The sequence below is a fragment of the Callospermophilus lateralis genome, chromosome 7 (assembly GCF_048772815.1).
Source record: "Callospermophilus lateralis isolate mCalLat2 chromosome 7, mCalLat2.hap1, whole genome shotgun sequence".
NCBI lineage: Eukaryota > Metazoa > Chordata > Mammalia > Rodentia > Sciuridae > Callospermophilus > Callospermophilus lateralis.
The window spans coordinates 9,347,010-9,367,362 of record NC_135311.1 but is presented as its reverse complement, the minus strand read 5'-3'; the positions used below and the strand labels follow the sequence as shown (position 1 = coordinate 9,367,362).

The window sequence follows — 20,353 nt, the reverse complement described above, 5'->3', positions numbered from 1 at the left end:
AAATGAACAAACAGGAAAACCCCAGAGCTCCTAGTATTTGTCCCTGAACTGCTGTAACTGGCCTCAGGGTTCTGCAATAGTCACAAACGGGTGAATAAAATGTTTGCGCATAGCGTGGAGGTGACCTAAATATATAGCTTCTGCAATCTCAAACCCAAACCTGGACCATTTCACTCCAAACCCAGTCAGGCCCATGAGTAACTAGTTGCTTGTGTATTAAATAACACAAACATCACACTTTTTAAAACATTTATATTTATATATATAAAAAATTAAATATATATAATATATAGTGTGTTTGAGACTAAAAATATAGTACATAATATTTAAAAAAAAAAAAAAAAAGAAAAAAAAAAGGCAGAATAGGAAAAGGTGTGAGGAACACACAGATACACATTGCTAAAAATCTACGATGGTCTGTCCTAACAAAAATAATATTTCTTTTTCTCTTCTCTTAATTATCATCATGGATCCATCGATTGGGATTTGGGTGGATAAAAATTCAACTGGAGCCAGAAATAGAGGTTACAATCCCAAGAAAGGCTGGGGTAGAAAATGTGACCACAGGGAGGCTTGGGACTCTTTCTGGTGAAGTTGGAGGCAGCCAAACTCTTCTGGGTCACTATTGCTAATGAGATTGGGTCAAGAGTTTGATTGTATTGGCAATTTGGCTGTTCTTTCCTCCCCAGAATTTGCGTGTTCCCAGGGGCTACATCTGAATGCTCCAGAATCCTGACCCACCAACTCAGAGGCCAGTAAGAAGCCCAGGGATGGGGAACAGGGGGACGGTAGGAATGAATGAGAGTTGTATGCACATGGAGTTATTATTATTGTTGTTATTATTTTTAAGGGCAGGCTTGTACCAGAACTGCCCAGTATGGCCTGTGACTTCTGCGCAGCAATGGTCTCTCCAGCAGCAGGGCCTGGAGCTCCCTCACAGTGATACAAGAAAATGGGATTCTGCCCCATCTCCCCAATTCAGAGATCCCCAAGCCACACCTCTCCTCAGCAGCCCAGAGGTTGAGTGTCGGAACCAAGCTGCCAGAGGTGAGCCAACAGCCTCACAAACAGCCAGGCTTTGACAAGAGGAGGAATACCCTGGGGGACATGGAGAAGGGAATGAGATCTATAGATGCTAATTCTGTAGCTTTTTCACAAAAATGAATGCCTAATGATGCTGGTCTGCCAGTGCGCCTCAGTGTTCCCTATTATGACCTCCTCTCTGGGCTCACCAGGGTCAGGAGCCTTACTGGGGTACCGTGTTTGTGGCCATCTGGCTCTGTTTTAAGGAGCCCGGGACTTGATGCTCCTGACAGTGTCTGCAGGTTCACCACAGGAATGGAGGGCAAGAGACTCCCCTGCAATGTGCTCCATCCTGAAAGGCAGAAAAAGCTTCCCTCAAAATCGTAAGGAAAGCAGAAACTTCTGGATAAGGAAGAGTATCGCTGGCAGACAGGGTGGTCAAACTAACCTTCCATTCCAAGCTCGATATCTGAGAACCTAGCACTGCTCTCATGCCGGGTACTACTGTCCTTTCTCACTATGACGAGTTTTGTTTCATGCAAACTCTATGGCTGGACTTTGAGGGATCCAGGATTTAGGATGCAGGCTGGGCCCTTCACAAGCAGAGACCATGGCTCATCCAAGGTAATAAGAACCTTTTCTGGACCCAAAGCTTATGTCAAAACCACTTGCCTCCTCTTCCCCACACCTGCTCTCTCATGGAGAGGTTAGCTGGACCCACTCCCAGCCCAGCTCATAAACATTTGGACTGCAGGCTTCACCTTGTTCAGGAAGCAGAGTATCCTTTGGGCCTTAGGAGTGTTTCGAGGACCAATCACCACTCCCCACCAAGAAATAGATGCCTGTGACCTGGGAGCAAACTAAAGGAAACCCACTATGCCCTTCTCTAGCCACAGTCTTCTTTGCAAACCTGTCAGCATCAAGTGGGAAGCAGCACAGATAACTAGGGTAGCTGTTGCTGCTTGTAATAAAGGGGTCTCTGGTGGAAATGAATTCACAACACTTCTGACAAGATAATGAAGCACATGGGGAAAGCTTCTTTCAGTAGGGGAGAACCCCTGAGCTCCCCAACCCTCACGGATTGCTTACTGCTCCCAACTGCTTGCCAGGGATGCACAGCCCCGCACGGCACCTCCTCAGGTGAACAAAGCCAAAACGGAATCCTTTCAGGTTTGTGTAACTCTCTCCCCTCATCTTGCAGGACAGAAAGTTGGAGGCAATGAACATAGAGGTTAGGCCAGGCCACTCTGTGAATGAACCCAGCATCGGAACTGGGTCCTGGATCTCCTGACCACTAGCCCCGTGCCCTTCCCACTGGGATGGTAATGTCCAAGGGAATCAGGATTCCAAGTCCTGGGGCAATGCAATGCTGGGGACTACAGCTTCAGACAACAGAGCTCTGGGATCAAGGGCATCTTGTCCTCCCTAGATAAGCTATTCCACTTGGTCCACCACGCAGGTTCCCACTGTTAAAACTGAAAAGGAGGATATGAGAATCTGCCCAATTCCCAAACAAAACTGAATACCTTGAATATTCCTGTTTTAAAGGTAACCCTATTTAGACTTCAGTTGTTTAGATTAGCCACAGCTGCTGGTGCCTATGAAAAATTTGCACAAATTTATCTGCACAGGAACCTGCATTCTTAAAGCCTTCTCTCTGTGCTCTCATGAGAGGACTCCGTAGGACCGTGAGCTTCCAGGGGTGGGATACAGCTGGAAACCGTAAATACCCCAGGTAGGTCCCGTTCTGCAGGGACTGTCCGGCTCAAGTGGAAGAGGACACAAGGGCAGGCTGGAACTGCAGCTGCTGGCTTCTGGGGTATTACTCTTTACCAGTGAGAGGATGTCTAGGAATGTCACCCCATGGACCCATCTGTAAGGGGTGGTGATGGCCCGTGGCTGATGAGCATGTAACTCATTAAAGCGAACATGACTAATGAATGGTGACCACCGAGAAAGGGCAAGGAGCATTCTGGGAATTGCACCGGTGTCCCCCTCCCAACGGGCTGGCCATGGGCGAGGAGGCAGGCTGCAGACGCAGCTCCTCAGGCAGACAAGGCCGGGCAAGGGTACCGATTCTCTTTGGGGTGCCTGTTCTCTTTGGTCAGAAGGTGGCAGCTGAGAAGTGAATGGCATGGAATGTGTGGGGGCGCGGGTGCATGTGGGGGTGGGACAAGAGAGCATGGGCTTTGTAATGCCCGCAGTGCCCTTCGGCGCCTCCTTCTCCACCCGGGGCAGCGCTGAGTTCCCCCTCAGGGCCATCTCCAGGCCTCCTTCCCCTCCAGGTCCTCTCCCCTCACTCTCCTCTGTCACGGTAACCCTTGACAGCCTGTCTGGAGCTTCCCAAGTACCGCTCCCTGCCCAACCGCCCACACAGGGACGGTCACCCAAAGCTAGACACTCAAGGCACTGAAGTGGAAGAAGGAGTCGGATTGGTCCAAGGAGGGAAAAAGACACTTAAAACCAGAACTTTCCTAGAGAGAACCTCTCCCGGCCCTCTGGGAGGTGGGCCCTAAGCAGCTGGTGGGGCTTAGGGTAAGACAGCGGAGTCAGAGACCAACGCCCTTCCCTAACCCTGTTGGAGCCCACCTGGACCACCTGAATGTGTAAAATGAATTCAAAGTGCTTAGAGACTGAAAGGGTAATGGAGGGTGTCGGGAACTTGGTGGAGAAGAACAGGTATCCCTTTTTCTTTCCACTGGGACTTGTATTTGGGCGGGGTAACCCCTACAGCTTCTTTCCAGATGAGGTTTTCATCATTTGTTGTTGTTGTTGTTGTTGTTGTCGCCTTTGCAAAATAGCTTGCAACACCTCTATCTCAACCTACTGCTCCCCAAGCAGGCTCAAGAGTTAAAGCCAGGAAGTGGGGCAGAAAACGGGGCTCGAGTGCCTCCCTCTAGTGTTGGTTCTGGGAACTGCCACGCAGCAGCAGGGCACAGTGGTCGACTTGCTGATCCATCAGAACACGGTCCTGACCTTTCCTTCTCCACCACACTTGCAACTCATCTGGGTGGGCCCAGCTCGGGGGAGAAGGGAAGAAGGGAGCAGTGCTGCTGGAGGTTTCTGGATCCCTCTGCACCCTGACAGATATCCACAGTGGCAGCTAGGGTGACTGACGTTTTGATCCCAGGATCCCTGGGAAGGCTCCCAGGGCTGTTCTATAGACAAGAGCCAACACGAACCCAAGGTCCCTTCTGCAGTGCCCTGAGGGACAGATGCACCCAAGACAAGAGAGCAAACGAAGGGACTGGGTGGGCTATCCTGCTTTCCATCTGTCTGTGCTAGAGCCACCCACTCCCGTCCTTAAATGTCCCCTAGGTCAAAGCCTGCCAACCCCCGCGTATCCCCCTGCCGGTTTATGGGAGACCAGAGGGGCGGGATAGAAAGGGAATGCTAAAAAGTGCCCCCTCTGTTCTCCCCAACCTCCACTTTCCCTGTCCCCGAGCTGGGGTCAGCAAGGGCACAGGGCGGAAGAGACACAACCTCCCGAAGAAGAGGGAAGGGCAGGCCCAGGAGGCTGGGGCATGCGCAGAGCACCATCCTCGGGACGGGGTGTTTCTGGGAGACCCGCTCCCCACCTGCCATGGTGGGAGGAGGAAGGCTGGTCCAAGAAGGGAGCAGTTAGCAACGCCCCTGAATATCAGGGAACGGCTGTGAGAAGCCTTCTCCTCTGCCCCGCAGAGACGCCCCCGCCAGCTCTGGCCCCTACACGTGAGTCTGCATGCGCTGCTGGAACCGCTGGCCGTAGTCCGAGTGCTGAGAGGTGTAGGAGAACCGAGTGGCCGTGGCGTACTTGCCGATGGGGTCATACGCCTCGTACGGGGTCCGCTCCAGGCTGGAGGGTGGGCCCTGCGGGTAGCCCAGTCGGTAGGTGGGGTACCCAGCTGCCCCGGGGAAGGGGTGGGAGTTGAACTTCTCGTAGTTCTCGTAGGACAGCTGGCTGGTTGTGTCGGTGCCCGCAGGGGCAGCAGGGCCAGCGGCTGTGGGCTCAGGGCCATAGTCAGAGGCGGGGGCCCGGCTGTAGGTACTGAGCTGGGCATAGCCGCTGGAGTGGGACAGACGGGATGAGGGGCGACCATCAAAACGGGCAGGGCCAGGGGCGCGGTAGTCCGCATAGAGCACCGCCCTGGAGGACGGGCGGTCTTCGTGGGCGCGCACGTTGTAGTAGCCATTGGTGGGGTCCTGGGGGGCAACGAGAGAAGAGCACGGAGGCTGGAGTTTCCTCTTGGAGTCTCCGGGGGCTTTCTGGGCCTCCCCCTCTGGCTCTCCCTGTTCCCATCCAGCGCCACTCCACCCCGGCTCCCTTCCACAGGCCTCCTCCAGCAGCAGGCCCTGGGCCCCTATTTCCCAGCGGGTCCTCAGCCAACCCCAGAGCCCCTTTCCCACCTTCATCTCATACTCCTCCCGAGTGTCGATGGTGTCACAGCGCAGGTCCTGCTTCAGATCCACATCATCCTTAAAGGACTGCAGAGCGGCAGGAGCGGGTGTCAGGAGATGGGGGCCCTGCTCTTGTCCCCCCTCGCCAACCCCGTCCCCATGCCCAGAGGCCACCTGCTAAGGGAAAGGTCTGGGGTCAGAGGCAGACTGGCATTCTGTGTCTTCCCCCCAGCAGAGGCACTGGGATGTGGCGGGAGGAGGCCAGAGACCTGGCTTCCAGCAGGGTCCTGGGGATGGCACCCAGGGGTGCTCTACCACCGAGCCACATCCCCAGACCTTTTTATGTTTTATTTTGTATTCTGAGACAGGCTCTTGCTGAATATCCCAGACGGGCCTTGTGCTCCTCCTGCCTCGGCCTCCTGAGCCTCTGGAATTACAGGTGTGCACCACTGCACCTGGCTACCCAGCACGAATTCTGTGGCTACCATGCAGTGTGACCTTGTGCCTGTGGCTGCTGCTCTTTGGGGCTGTTGCCCCATCTCGGTGATAAGGGAGTTGGAGCACAAAACACCTAAGGAGGTCCAACTCTGGGTCTGTGTGGCAGAAAGACGGGACAAAGGAAACCTAAGAGAACCCCGCCCCTGCCTATCCTCTCCTGGAGGGAAGCTAACCTGGCACGTGCATGTGTGCGTGGGTATGAGTGTGCAAGTGTGTGGAAGTGAGTTGAGCTGGGCGGAGCTGGTCAAGAAGGGGACCCTCACCGAGTAGATGGCCTTCATGACCCGGGTGGCCGTGGAGACGCTGGCAGTATCGTCTTCCCGGTCAGAATGCATGGTGAGTGGCTCTCGGTTCACGGTTTCCACCTTGATGTCCAGCTTCCTCAGGGTCACATCTTTACGACCTTGGGACGGGGAGATGCAGCTGGGCCAGGTGCTTTCTGCCGTGGCTGCTTCTAGTCCCCCCCCATGAGCCAGGGAGCTCAACCACCACCCCTCGGCTCCTCACGGGCACTGTCTGGAATGTCTCGTCACATGCCCTGGAATGAATGCGCATGCAGTGGGGACAGGTGTGCTGTGGCTGCTTCGGGACCATACTCACTGCCTTTGCGGCGTCGATAGAGGAAAAATACCAAGGCGACGAAGAAGAAGATGACCAGGATGCCTGCGCCGATGGTGGCCCCCGCGATGATGCCCACAGGTAACACCTCTTCCGACAGGGGAAGGAAAGGAACAGGGGTGAGCACGGAGTCATACTGGGGGCCTGCGCTCAGCGTGGGCCATGAGCCACAGTGGCAACCCTGGATCGTGTACAAGGCTAAATTGTGACTGAGCTTGTGCACCATATGAGGTTCAAGTTCAGGTTGCAACGGAGAGGGAGGTCTGGATTGTTGCCGGATTGTAATGCTTCAGCCAGACCAGACTGGACTTCATGGCTGTGTTCCATCCCTGCATCTGGGCATCAGCTTGACTCTGGCCCTTGGTTAGCCTGTCTCTCCCTTTTTTGGTCCACCTGACCATGAAGCACGGTCCAGCCTTCCTGGGCAGGGCCCCTGTTTGAGGGCAGCTGTCTCCAAACACTCTGATCTGCCATCTGTGTTCCACCCTCTTGTCGCCTCCCCCATCCACACCACTGTCTTTTCCCAACCCCCATCATACCCTGCAGCATCCTCAGCTAAATCTAAATCGATGAGATCTCTAGTTGTTTTCTCTGGTTCCCTATGCCCGACATCAATGCCTAGTTCTCAAAACCAAAAACAAATGCGGTCTTTCCCTCATCCGACTTGAGTCCAAGTCAAAAGCAAATCCATCCTACCAGCAGGGCCTGAAAGAGGGACACATCTCTCCTACCAGACTGAGGATTCTTGAAGCGGTCGGGGAACCCAAACTTACTGAGCGCTGTTACACACCAGGCATTTTGTAAACATTGTCTCACTGAGTCCTAACAAAACACCCAACGAGATAGGTAGTGTTACCCCCTTGTACAGATCACTTAATTTTTCTCTGTCTGAATTCATTTGCTTCCACTCTGTAAGCTCCTCCGCTAAAGCTGAAAGTTATCTGTGGGCAAGACTGTCCCCCGCAGCCCCTACTGCAGAGTCTGGCCCATAAAGATGCTCAGTAAATGTTCATAAGGGAGCAAATTTCCCCACTGAGCACAAGGCCAGCATCTGGTGGGGCTACTCAAGAGAAGGAGTCCTCTCTCTCTCTTTAGGAGCCTTTCCCTGGGGAGAAGAGACAGCAAAATCCCTGGGCTGCCCTGGGCTGGGCTGGACAGCCAGCATGGCCAGTCACCTCGCTCTTCCAGCTGGATGATGGCTGTGCCGGGCCCAAAGCTATTCCAGGCCGTGCAGTTGTAGTGGGTCTGGAAGTCGGCCTCCATGACATTGTTGATGGTGAGTGTGGACAACACCCCGCTGCCCGAGTTGGTCCTCTCCACTGTGTATCGTTCCAGGGTCCCCACCTCTAGGAAGTTCTCCTTCCATGCCCAAGCCTGGCGTGGGGAGGACAGGAAGGAGGTCAGAAAGCGGGAAGTGGCAGAAGCATTTGCCCGGGTGTTGTCTGATCCTCCCTCTAGCCCCCTCGCCCCCACCTGCCCTGTGCATCCTAAGACCTGCCCAACACTTACCCTATAACCAACGTCACACCTACTGCCTCAGACCCTTAGCATTGAGGAGCAGGGGCTCCCAGACATGGAGGACATCAGATTTACCTAGGGAAATTCTTCAGAAAGTACAATCTCCAGGGAAGAGATCTAGGGATCTTTTAATTATGACCCTGGGTGATGTGGATACAGCTGACCCAATAAAGGGATGTTGCAGAGAAAAGTTCTGCATTGGGATTTCAGGACCTTGGACTATAATCTTGGCTCTCTCTTGTCCCCGAATCCCTGTGTGGTCTCTCTTTCCCTTTCTAGGTCTCGGCATTGTCCATTTCTAGCCTGATTCTGAAAGAATCAGGCTAAAAAGGGACGATACTCAAAACTTCTTCTAGCTCTAAAATCTGTGACTCCGTAACTCAATCTTTAGCCTTACCTTTAAACAAAAAAAAAAAAAGTCATTTTATTTATTTTTATGTGATGCTAAGGCTGGAACCCAGTGCCTCACATGTGCTAGGCAAGTGCTCTACCGCTGAGCCACAACCTTACCTTTGACCAACACTCAAGAACCTACATGCTGGCACTGGAGACCCACCCGCCTGCCCGCAGGCTCTTGTAATGGGCAGGAAGGAACCAGAAAGGAGCATCCCCCAGACCCCTGCCTTCCCCACCACCCTGTCCCCACTCACAGAGTGGAGCTAAGGAAGGGGAACAGCTGAGAACTAACTGGCTCCTTTCCAGGGATCAATCCTCCCAGCTCTGCAAAGATGGCCCCCCGGGAGCCCAGCCGTCGGCTGCCCGGGCGGCCGTGGTAATGAAGTGTCCCTGGGCAGCCCTGGAGTTAGCCAAATGGTCATTAAATGTGATGAGGGGTTTGACGGTTAATGGTCATGGAACGAATTAATGGCTCATGGTGTGGTGGGAGGAGGGAGGAGTGGAGAGGGGCTGGGAGGAGGGATGCTCGAGAAGGGAGAGGAGGAGAATGGGGCAGGGTGGGAAGGAAAGCCCGTGGGGAGGGAGGAGGCAGGCTGGGCCAGGGGAGGAGGGAGAGGGAGGGGGAAGGCAGGCAAGGTGGGAGGACAAGAAGGCACTGGGGATGAGGGAGGAGAGTTTACAGGTCAAGCAACTGAGGTTCAAAACGCTGTGAAACTTGCCCACGGTCACCCACATAAATGAGGAGGTGGGACAGGGGAACAGAAAGGCAGAGGGTTAGAAGACCAGGACAGGGGGTGAGGACATCGAAACGCCAAGCCAGAGGCAGTGGGCAGAGCAGCAGGGGCTGGGGTCCAGGCTGGGTCCCAGCACTCACGATGCGGTCGGGGGGTGGAGTGCTCCCTATGAAGCATTCCACTTTGCCACCGTCACCTCTCACAGCGTACTGCACCGCCTCGCTGGAGATAATGGGGGGCCCTGCGAGCGAGAAGACATGGTCAGGGCCCGTCGGAACCTGCAGCCCCTGCTCAGGAGCCCCCACCCCGACCCACTCGGGCCACTCACCATTCACATACAGTGGCACCTCCCGCTCAGCCACTCCGATCCGAGGCACGATGGCCCGGCAGGTGTAGGTGCCGGCATCTGCCTGGGTCACCGACTTCAGAAGCAGTTGGTTGCTGTTACTCAGAACCTGGGCAGAGAGAGCAGCCTCGGGTGGGGAGCCAGGAGGCCTGGGCCCCTAGGTCCGTGAGGGCCCCGCATTGGAGGCATTGGAAAGAAAGCAGGAAGGGCCACAGGTGAATTCCCAGAAGGGAGATGGAGTTCCCGAGTCCGATCGATCCTTCCCCTGACTCTAAACACACTGGCACTGAAACAGATCATCTGTGCAAGAGTGGCCAGGGACTGAGAGGAGGCCAGACAGGGCAGGTGGAGGCTGCAGTAATTTTAAGATAAAGTCCTTCTGAATGATCTCCTCCAGTGGGCTTATTGCCAAACCAGGTAGGACACCTGACTCTGAAATTCTTCTTCCTACCATTCTTGTCCAAACTGTCACTAGGCCTGTCATTAGGGGTCTCTAGAGCCGCAGAGCCCAAACTTCTCTAGTGAGTCATTCCGGCTTCCCCCCTTCCTGTGCACCGTTGATTTCCTGGATCTTGTGCCACCAGAGCCATGTTACCGCAGGCCCTCTTTCCTCGTCCCCCACCAGCCTAGGCCAGCTTGTCCCTCCCACAGCCTCTGAAGGGGTCAGCTGTCTTGTGAGCAGGGGAAGGGCCGACCGCAAGCACTGCCCTTCTCCACATCGCCGGACCCTCGCTGCATTGCCCAGGTTCAACTTGAAAAAGAATCCTACCCCTCTCCTTGCCCCTTGCTAGGCTCCCACGGCCACAGCCCTTCGTCCCCATTCAGGATGGACAGGGAGAATCTTACCATGTTTGAGTCCTTCTTGGTCCAGGTGAGGGTGAGGGGGGGGTTCCCAACCCAGACACAGGTGAGCGTCACATCAGAGCCAATGTCTGTAGTCGTGGGCTTGGGGTCAACTACAATCCGGGGGGCAACTGAGGTAAACACCAGCAGCTGGTCAGGTCCGAAGCTCACTGGGGGCCAACACCCATCAGTCTCCCCTCCCAGCCCCCACCCAGCTACCCCTCCTTAATCATTTCCCATCGTTAGCTCCTTGAGCTGCGTGGGTCCTTTCACCACCCCCACCCTACGCCCTGTGAAGGCCCCCTCTCCCTGTCCCTGTCCTTTTAGCTACTCACAGTGGACGTTAACTAAAGTGCTGACGTTGGTACTGCCCACTTTGTTGTGGACCTCACAGGACACGGGCTCCGTGAAGAAGGAGTAGTCGACGTTGGTCTCGTAGCGGCTCTCCTGGGCATCTTCAATCAGGAAGCCCCCCTTGGCCCACCTGGGGGAGGATGCAGCACAGAAGTGGGATCAGGACTTGGCACTCTCTCCGCTACCTCCGAGGACACTGGCCTCCACAGTACCCCCACCTCCTGGTCTCACTATCCCTCCCAGAGCGCTCCCAGCCCCGACCCTATCACCTATAGCCCAGGATCTCGGGGTTGGCTGTGGCCTGGCATGTGAAGACAACACGCTCGCCTTCCTGCACCGTCTGCGGCTCAATGGACAGGGTCACTGTAGGAGGGTCTGCAAAGCAGGGGACAGGAAGTCAGGCTCTCTTCTGTCTTTTGAATTTCTTATTCTCCCCCTGGCACATATGTTCTGGTGTGGCCTGGGAATTTGGGTTTGCAGTGTGATAGGTCCAATAAATAAACCATCTCCCTCATCTTCTCCACACAGGTGGAAGGGTGGTTGGCAAGGGTGACTGGCCACCAAGGATGGCACCCAAGGGGCAAACTATTTAATGGGTGTAATGACACACCACGGCCACTAGGCGTCAGTGTGGGCTCACTGGTCTAACTACAAGGGGACAGGGTGGGAGCGTCCCCAATTACTGCTGGCACCCCCATGTTTCCCTGGCCAGAGAGGGAATTTACTGAGCACCTACCAGGTAAGCGTACCCCGTGCTAGGCATTCTTATACTCTAACTTATTTAATTCTCACAACCCCAAGAAGCAAGTCCAGATCCAAAATCCCTTATCTGAAACCCTTGGGACTGGAATTTGGAATTTTTCAAATTTTTTGGAAAGACTCTTTACTATGCAAGATCCCCCGCAGCATTTGAGCAATGCGTCACGGTGAGACACATAACCCACTTTATTTATTATTTATTTTGGCAGTTCTGGGGATTAAATCCAAGGATGCTGGCTCTATCAGTGAATTACATTCATTCTCCAGATCTTTTAAATTTTTATTTTGAAGCAGGGTCTCACTCAGTTGCCAAGGCTGGCCTTGAACTCGTGATCTTCCTGCCTCAGCCTCCCTAGCTGCTGGGATTACAGGCCTGATTGTGCCACCACACCCCGCAGGAGCATCCGGCTCTTCAGTTAAATACCTGGGTTCAGGTTTTGACCCTAAATCACTCCAGTTTGGAACTGTGGATAAAGGACTGTTGGTCTGTATTTTATATTCTGCAACTACGGTGCCCCTTCTGTCAGCGCTCCGTGCCCCGAGTTCCAACCAGGAAACTGAAGGCAAGGAAGGGAGCAACTGTCCTGGGGCCCCTATGGGATGCTTATTCTGGGCTGGTGGCCTGCATCCTCTCCCCACCTGACGGGCCCCGACTGCCCCTCCTCGGGACCCCACTCACGATGCACATCCAGCTCAATGGACGTCTCCTTGCCGCTGGGGATGGCCTCGTTCATGCTGCGGCAGGTGAAGACGCGCCCGATGTCCAGGTCTGTGGGGTTAATGAGCAGCTGGCTGATGGTGGTCTCCCTCTTCCCATCCTTCAGCAGTTCCTGGGAAGGGCCGAGGGTGGGTGACACGGTCAAGCTGAAAACCCTCTGCTCTCAGGGGACCCACTCAGAGCCCAGCTTGGGCAGGTGGAAGGCTTGAAAGTTCAGCTTTCTCCCTCGCTCCCAACTTCTTCCCCACCATGTGATGTTGTTGTTTTTAATTTTTCAGACTTTATTATTATTATTATTGTTAGGGGTACCAGGAATTGAATTCAGGGTCACTCAACCACTGAGCCACCTCCCGAGCCCTATTTTGTGAGCCCTATTTTGTGTTTTATTTAGAGGTAGGGTCCCACTCACTGAGTTGTTTAGCAACTCGCTTTTGCTGACGCTGGGCTTTGAACTCACGAGCCTCCTGTCTCAGCCTCCGGAACCGCTGGGATTATAGGCATGCACCACTGCACCCACAGACTTTATTATTTTACAGCAGAAAATAGTTTCCATATATTCTCCCTACCTCAGTTTCCCTCATTATTGACATCTCGCACTAGTGTGATAAATTTATTACAATAGCCTGGTGTGGTGGCACACGCCTACAATCCCAAAGACTTGGGTGGCTAAAGCAGGAGGATAGGGAGTTCAAAGCCAACCTCAGCAACATAGTGAAACTCTGTTTCAAAATAAAAAGGACTGGGGGTTTAGCTTGGAGAGAGAATACACCTGGGCTCTATCCCTGGCCCCTCAAATAATAAACAAACAACAGAGGAACCAATATTGATTTATCATCACTGAAGTTCATAGCGTGCATAAGAATTCCCTCTTTGTGTTGCATAGTTTCCCCCATGGCATTGAGCTTCATTCTTGGAATTCTTTGAGCCCAGTACAAGTCCTTCCTCTTCTGGAGAGCCTGCGAGGGCCAGCCCCAGGCTTCAGGACTCTCAGCCTGAACTTGGCCCCCACAGTCAGGCTGCCCTACACGTGGCTCCAGGCACATCCACCTGGCTCCCTGGGTGTGTTTCAGCACCGGGCCTTTCCCGCTGACCTGTAAAATGCCTTTTGAGTTTAGGGAAGGGACTCATGGGCTCAAAGATTCACACTGGCTCAGTGACTCGCAAGCAGAGGTCCCCAAATATGGTCACAAGAACCCACAAGGCCTAATTTCCCATATTGTCAACCGTCTAAGGGAAATGCTCCCTTGAACCAAAGTAAGGTCCTGCAGTTTGACAATCATACACACATCTTTGGGGGACTGGGACAGTACAGTAACACTCATGTTGCTTCAAAGTGCCACAGGCTTAAATGAATATGAGAAGGGGGTGGACAAGAAATGGCATAAACAAATAGACTTGACAGATTTTATATAAATATATATTCATAATATGTGCATATATACACACACACACACATCCCCCCCATCCTGGGATTGAACCCCGGGCTTCACACACACTAGGCAACTGCTCTACCTCTAAGCCACATCCCAGCAGCCCAACTATTTTAAAACATGTACCCTCTAGGAGAAAAATAACTTGAGTTCTTGGTGGTAAAGGGTTAAGAACTACTGAGGCCAAAAGATCACTTACAAAATCACAGAGAAGTAGAAGGAATTTTTCAAGGTCATACAGTGTGTTACGAGTGGAGCTAAAGCCAGAGTCCCCTGGCTCATGCTTGGAGGAATGTTCTCTCCCCCCACCCTGAGAAGCATCTTCTGCAGCACTCAGCAAAGGGCTGGGCACATATGTTCCCCCATGGCTAGCAGAAGGAACCCTGGAAACAAAGATTTTTTTTTTTTTTCTTTTTCTGTGATACCAGAGATTGAGCCCAAGGGTGCTCTACCACGGAGCTCACCCCAGCCCTTTCCATTTTTTTACTGAGACAGTCTCGCAAAGTTTCCCAGGCTGGCCTCCAATTTGCGATCTTCCCGCCTCAGCCTCCCAAGTCTCGAGGATTACAGTCAGGCACCATCAGACGGGCTTCTACCACCGATTCTGCCATGTGACCTCGGCAAGTCACTTACTGTCTGGATTCCTTATCAATAAAACATACGTGGTAACCCCCGTTTCCCCAACCTCTGGGTTGTCGTGATTGGGATAATGTGCCAACCTGATGCTGAAGGGAAATGGGTAGAGGTGACTGCACGGTCAGACCCAGGTACCAATCCCAGCTCGCCAGCTGGGTGACCTTGGCAAGGCACACAACTTCTCTGGTTATCGGTCACCCCTTTGTGAGCTTACAGGGAGACTGTCCAGGGACCTGGCACACAGGAGGTGCTTCATCAATCGCAGTGGCTAGTACTATCCTCCACTGCTGTTCAGCCGACTGGCACAGTGAACCCGGGAATCCAGCTCTCTAGGCCTCCGTTTTCACATCTATGTTCTCCCCAGTCTATGGTCAAATCCCCATAGGGAAGGAAAGGGGACCTAGGGCTGAGCCAAGGGGAGCCAAAGGGTCTCACCGTGCTGGCCACAGCGCCCTCCTGCTGCGTCCCGTCCCGGAACCAGATGATGGTGGCTGCAGGCTTGGCGTTGAAGGCTCGGCACGTGAGGTTGTGGGGGGTGCCCGCCTGCAGCAGAATCACAGGGCCTCCGTCAATTCTGGTGTCCTCTGGGGGGACTGCGGGGGAGAGCAAAGCAACGTCAGCCCAGGCTGTGGCCAACAGTGCCCTCCTGACCAAGACCTCTGCCCACAGAGGCATCCCTGCACCCACATCCACACCTCTCTGCAGGGCGGTGCCACCCACCCCTGACTTACAGTAACCGGATTGCCCCACGCTATGTTCATGTGCTGGTCCCAGCCTCCTGCCACGGCTATTCTTTCCCAGCCTGGACCATTTTTTGTTACTACACCCCCCTCCCCACCCATGATGGCTCAGGTGTCATGGATACATACTACAGATGGAGTGGTAGCTTTGAACTCAGGAGAAGGCTGGGGAAGCTCATACCTAGGGAAGGTACAGGGCTTCTTGCATCCAGCCCCCCCCCCCCCCCCCCCGCCCCAGCCTGCTCCTCTGCCTTGGGGCAACTGCCCTGAACATGATGAGTGCCAGGCCCCTCAGCCCCCTGCTCTGGGGCCCTCCAGTCAGGCCCTGAAGCTTTGCACCTCATTGTTCTTTCATGATGGTAGGTCCTTAGCTCACAGCTGCTGTTGGGGTCCTGGCATCCCGCTCGAGTCTCAGTGCATGCACAAAGTTTCCCATGCTCCACTCCCCAGACAGTCCCATAGCTCTCAGCACTGGCTAAATACTCCTCTTATCTGTATTTGAATTCCTTGCAATGATTATCTAACCCGATCCCAACCAAAACCCCTGGGAAAGCAGAGACCCTCTCCTACTAACATCGATATATAGTCTCGGGTGCCTAGACCACAGCAGCCCTTTACTAAATGCTTAAGGAATCCAGTTGTCAGATATCTGATGTTGGCAAGTGGTGGTGGTAGCGGGGCCTCTCTATCTCCAATCTCTGCCGGCTTCTAAATGCTCAGGTGATCAGACTGTGAGTTGCCTTGGGGCATGGGCTCTTTTTATTTACTCTAAACCCTCTGCGACCAGAGCTTGGTAGTTGGCAGGTTCTTTGGGGAGATTTTTTTTTTTTTTTTTTTGCTGAATTAATAAATGGACAATTGATGGGATAAAGGCAGGAGGATTTTGATTGTAATCTCTTTAGTCCCCACAGCGATCATCAGCTCGAAATGAGAAAAGATGGGTCTCTGCTTCTTTGGGGAAGACAAGGAGGACCCTAAGGGAGCTTTCCAAATGGGACCCTTGAAAGGAGACCCTGGGAGGTCCATGGGACTGGGGAGGAAGGGCTGTCCTGGAGCTTATGAAATGAGCGTCTCTATGTTGGGGTTTCCACTTGTGGCCTGTGCCAGCGTTCTGTTGGACGCACACCTGCCGCGTGGTATCCTGGGAAAAGAATGGAATTTAGAACCAAGCTCCTGTGGTTTCAAACCCTGGCACCTGTCTGTGATTTGGGGTGAGTCTCTGGAGTCTGTGAGCCTTAGTTTCTTCATTAGAGACTTAATCCCTACTCGCTGGAACGTCTGTGAGGTGCTGTATGTAGACGGCATTGTGTGACTCACTGGTGAAATGTAAAATGTGTTAGTTTTACTTCCCTCCCCGAGTCGTGAGCTGTGGCTCCCGCCTGGCTGACCATCCTGGACCCCCAGCTCCTCCTCGGGCACCCTGGTGTATCTGGTTCCAATGCCAGATGGGGATGCAGGTGAGAAGCAGCTTGAGAACCAGAGAAACGTGGAGAGAGATGAGTAAGGGGCTGCCTCTCAGGGTCTCCTGGTCTTTCAGGGCCCCTCTGAGGTCGCATCTTGGTGTCACATTAGGAAGTAGGGTCCTGGGTGACCAGAGCCCTGAGCTTCTACAGGTGGAGATGCCACGTACACCCAGATGCCGGGCCACTCCGGGGCGAGCTCCTGGGCTCCTCCCCTGAGCTCTCTGTTCCCTTTGTTCAGGGAAGGACTACCCATCTGTCACTTTTCCCTCCAGCCCACTTTTTCTAGCCTTTCAAACTCTGTGCCTACTCTCTGTGAGCTCATCTCTGCCCTCCCCAGCTGGGCAAAGGACGCCAGCTGTTAGGGTGCAGGAGTCCACTTGTGCTCCTGCGTATGAACGAGACCTCAGGATTTGTGACTTGGATCTGTGTATCAGTGTGCCCACGTAGTGTCCACACCCTCTGTTCCCTTGTTTGTGAAATTTCAAAACTAACATTGATACCGACTCCTGAGAATTGCAGTTGTGGGGGTCACATGAGATGGAGGAAGAGAAGCCACCTGTAAAGTGTGATACGATCGACGACAATTTCATCCTTCCTTGGAAGTGGGCCTTGTGTCAGCTAAGTGTCTCGTGCAGGTGACTTTATTTTACCTTGCCACAAGGTGTCCTTCCCTAATCCTTTCATGGGACTATCACTAACCCTAATTTACCCAGGAGGAGTTGAGGCTCCGGAGGTTACACCAGAGCCACGGGAGCGGACTCGGTGGCACAGCTGGGATGCGGGCCAGGCCTGCCTGACCCCAAAGCTAAGCCCATGGCAGTGCACTCTGGTTGTTATTGCTGTGACTAATGAGCTGTTGGTCTGCAGATCTATATTGTGTCTGCGTCTGCCGGGGAGCAGGAGGCCCCTTCTCAAAGCCTGCCGTAAAGACGAATGAAAGAGTTCATTCTGTGAAGATGGCTGGCCTGGAGAGGTGGGGTGGGCAAGGGGCACACTGGCTGGGGCTGAGGGGGGTTTATGAAGCTGTTGTGTACAGGAAGGCTGATCCCAGGCCCAGGGCACTGCACCCTCCTCCTTTGTGGCCTGCCCGGTCTCTGGGCCCCAGGCTGCCTGGAGCCAAGGCTCTGGGGAGCAGGAGGGGTGCAAGAATATCATGCCTTCTGGGGGGCCCAGTGGCACATGCCTTGTAATCCCAGCTGCTCAGGAGGCTGAGGCAGGAAGATGGCAAGTTCAAGGCCAGCCTAGGAAATTTAGTCAGACCCTGCTTCAAAACAAACAAACAACAAGAGCTGGGGATGTAGCTCAGGGGTAGAGTGCTCCTGGTTCAAACCCCAGTTCTGCAAAGAGAAATGTCGGGCTTTCTTATTAGCTCTGTGTGGTGCCTCTGCCAGGCATTTTAGGGCTCAAAAAAGAGAACAGGATGGGGCAGAGTGAGGGAAAGGTGCAGCTAGACTAAACATCCTACCTCCCAGGCAGCATACTCTCTCTCTCTCTTCTTTTCTGGTGGTGCCAGGGCTCAGAACTCTTGTGCATGCAAGGCTAACACTCTACCCCCTGAGCTGTATCCCCAGCCTGGCTCTCTGACTCTTAGGGCCTTTCTCTGCTTTGATCATACATTCAAGCCAGACCAGCAAGACCCCACCCAACACTGACCCCATCCTCCCATAAGCCAGTGTCCCTGCTCAGGCAGCGTGCCCTCATTGACCTACAAGGTTTTGAACCAGGCACTTCTGCATCTAGGGCTCCCTTTGATATTCTCCTCCTCCAGGAAGCCTTCCTTGACTGAACCAACCCAATGGAGGCCATTAGAAACCCTTGCTTAGTTGGATTTTCCTCATCTCTAACTCTCCATCTCTGTCCTGAGGCTAGAGAGAGAAGTGAAGAGTATCAGGACCCCTCATTAGGATGGGAGTTGTCCAGGGCAGAAGCAGCATTTTCCAGGGTCCAAAACAGAGGCAGTTAGGGAGGGTGAAGGAAGGAAGGATTCCCCTAAACCGTGGTTCCCTTGGAGTGTCCTGTCCAGGGTGGCAAGATGACACGTTGGCATCCTGTGCTTAGCTCTAATTCCTGCTCTGGGGTCCCACCCTGCTCCTGGCTATTCTTCCTGATTTAGTCCTAGAGAGGAAAAGCAAGTCACCAACCAGCCCTGAATCCTAGTCCTTTGGGGCCTCTCCATCTGAAGAAACCAGCTGCTGGGTTCCTCGGTCCTCGCCTGCCTATCCTGACACCTCACACTCGGGCGCATCTTCACAGTTTACAGCTCCCTGTGCAGGGAGCAGCGAGGCGGCAATTGCTAAAAAAGGCCGGCGTCACTGTGCCACATTATGGGTGACAAACCCCATGCCCAGGGGTCGTGACCTCTCTAGGATCCAAATGACCCAGGTCTCGGGCCTCCCAGCAGCCCACCCAGACAACCTGTCACAATCTCACGCCTCTCCCCTCAAAATAAGAAAGCACCCTGAGCCCCCCTCCCCCGAGCCCCCCCCCCCCCCACTTCAAGGATTTCTGGTTACAGGGAGGGAAGAGAGAGGGGAGCGGCACAGATCCATCTGGAGGAAGGAACGAGATAGGGACAAAAATCAATGACACGGGAACAGAGGGTCACAGGCAGAAAGGTTCCAAGCCAGAGACAGGCAGAAGGGAGGCCGAGGCACCTACAGACCACAGACATGGGGAGACAGAAAGGGGGGAGGCCGGGAGAGAGGGGCAAAGGCACTGCGGGGCTGGTCTCATTCCTGGGCTTCCGTGCAGGAGAGTCCCTTCATAATGCACATGGCCCCAGGGGTGACCACAGAGGGACATCTGCTCTGTTCCCCTGTGGGCCCCCGTTGGGAGCAGGGCTTCCAAGAGGCAAGCCCTCCTGAAGCTACCGCCTGGGCCAGAGGCAGCAGGACCCCTGCCCCCCGCCCCCTGGGGCCCAGCCTCAGGCCTACTCTTCCAGCCCAGCTCCCTGGTCCCCAGGAGGCACAGGTGAATCTGAGAGAAGGGAGAGAGGGAGGAGGCAGCCATGGCTAGAAGGGCCATTGCTGGGGATCAGAAGCAACCGAGACAGGTGGAAGGGAAGAGGGGGAAGCTCTCTGACCACCACCCCACACTTTTCCTCTCCCTTCAGGAGAGCCCTGTCTCCGTGGCATGATGTCCTGAGGTGGGACTGGGTCCCTGGAGTGGCCTGGGCAGAAGATGAAGCAGAAGCCCACACAACCTGCCCGGCTACCAGCCCCCTAAATATTCTCCTCCTCTGGGAAGCCTTCCTTGACTGAACTGATCCAATGGAGGCCATTAGAAGCCTTCATCTGCATTTGGATTGGGGAAGCCATTTAAGGAAGGAGTTGTAGAGAGAGAACCAGGGAGAGAGTAGGGCGGGGATGAGGCCAGGAACAGAGGGAGAAGCTGGGCCGGGGGGAGTCAAAGAGGGAATGGGAGAGCGGGAGAGACAGGGTGTGGGGCACCGAGGGGCCCTGGGTCATTACTGAGCACGGTGAGCTTGGCCCTCCGGGAGCGCAGGGCGGCCTCCGTGGCCTGGCACTCGTAAGAAGCGTCGTCAGAGAGTTCGGCATCGGTGATCTCCAGGTTGTACTGTCCGGCGTCCGCAGAGCCCACAACCCGGTACCGTGGCCAAGCTGCAGAAACAGAGAGGATGAGACCCAGCCCCACATCTCATCTCCGGTCAGGACGTCTGGCTCTGCCCTCTCCCGGGCCACCGTGGACAGGTGACATCATGGAGTGCCAGACTCCAGAATGTCAGGACCCCCCACGGCGAGACTGGGAGCCATGAAAGGAGGGGCCGACGGGGGTGGCGGGGAGCAGAAGCGGGAGATGAGCAGGAGCAGATGAAATCTCGGAAGCTGTTTGCAGACAAATGTCTCTCATAATGATAGCAAAGGGAGAGGGGGAGAGGCA

The 20,353-nt window shown here is 54.3% G+C and overlaps 1 protein-coding gene across 2 annotated transcripts in view; it reads right to left on the bottom strand.

The window, feature by feature from the left end:
* Positions 1-235: 235 nt before the first annotated feature.
* Kirrel1 (kirre like nephrin family adhesion molecule 1) overlaps positions 236-20,353 on the bottom strand; it is a 99,770-nt gene continuing 79,652 nt past the window's right edge. The window contains exons 3-15 of one of the 2 annotated variants that reach the window (XM_076862316.1): positions 19,924-20,073; positions 14,686-14,843; positions 12,146-12,296; positions 10,977-11,082; positions 10,689-10,837; positions 10,357-10,484; positions 9,493-9,667; positions 9,305-9,405; positions 7,692-7,890; positions 6,499-6,606; positions 6,162-6,301; positions 5,410-5,487; positions 236-5,205 (exon numbers count right to left, since the gene is read on the bottom strand). In XM_076862316.1, coding sequence (XP_076718431.1) covers positions 4,729-5,205; positions 5,410-5,487; positions 6,162-6,301; positions 6,499-6,606; positions 7,692-7,890; positions 9,305-9,405; positions 9,493-9,667; positions 10,357-10,484; positions 10,689-10,837; positions 10,977-11,082; positions 12,146-12,296; positions 14,686-14,843; positions 19,924-20,073 — 2,120 coding nt within the window. In that variant the 3' untranslated portion in view covers positions 236-4,728. The remainder of the gene's footprint in view (positions 5,206-5,409; positions 5,488-6,161; positions 6,302-6,498; positions 6,607-7,691; positions 7,891-9,304; positions 9,406-9,492; positions 9,668-10,356; positions 10,485-10,688; positions 10,838-10,976; positions 11,083-12,145; positions 12,297-14,685; positions 14,844-19,923; positions 20,074-20,353) is intronic. The other variant, XM_076862317.1, reaches the window with a different exon arrangement.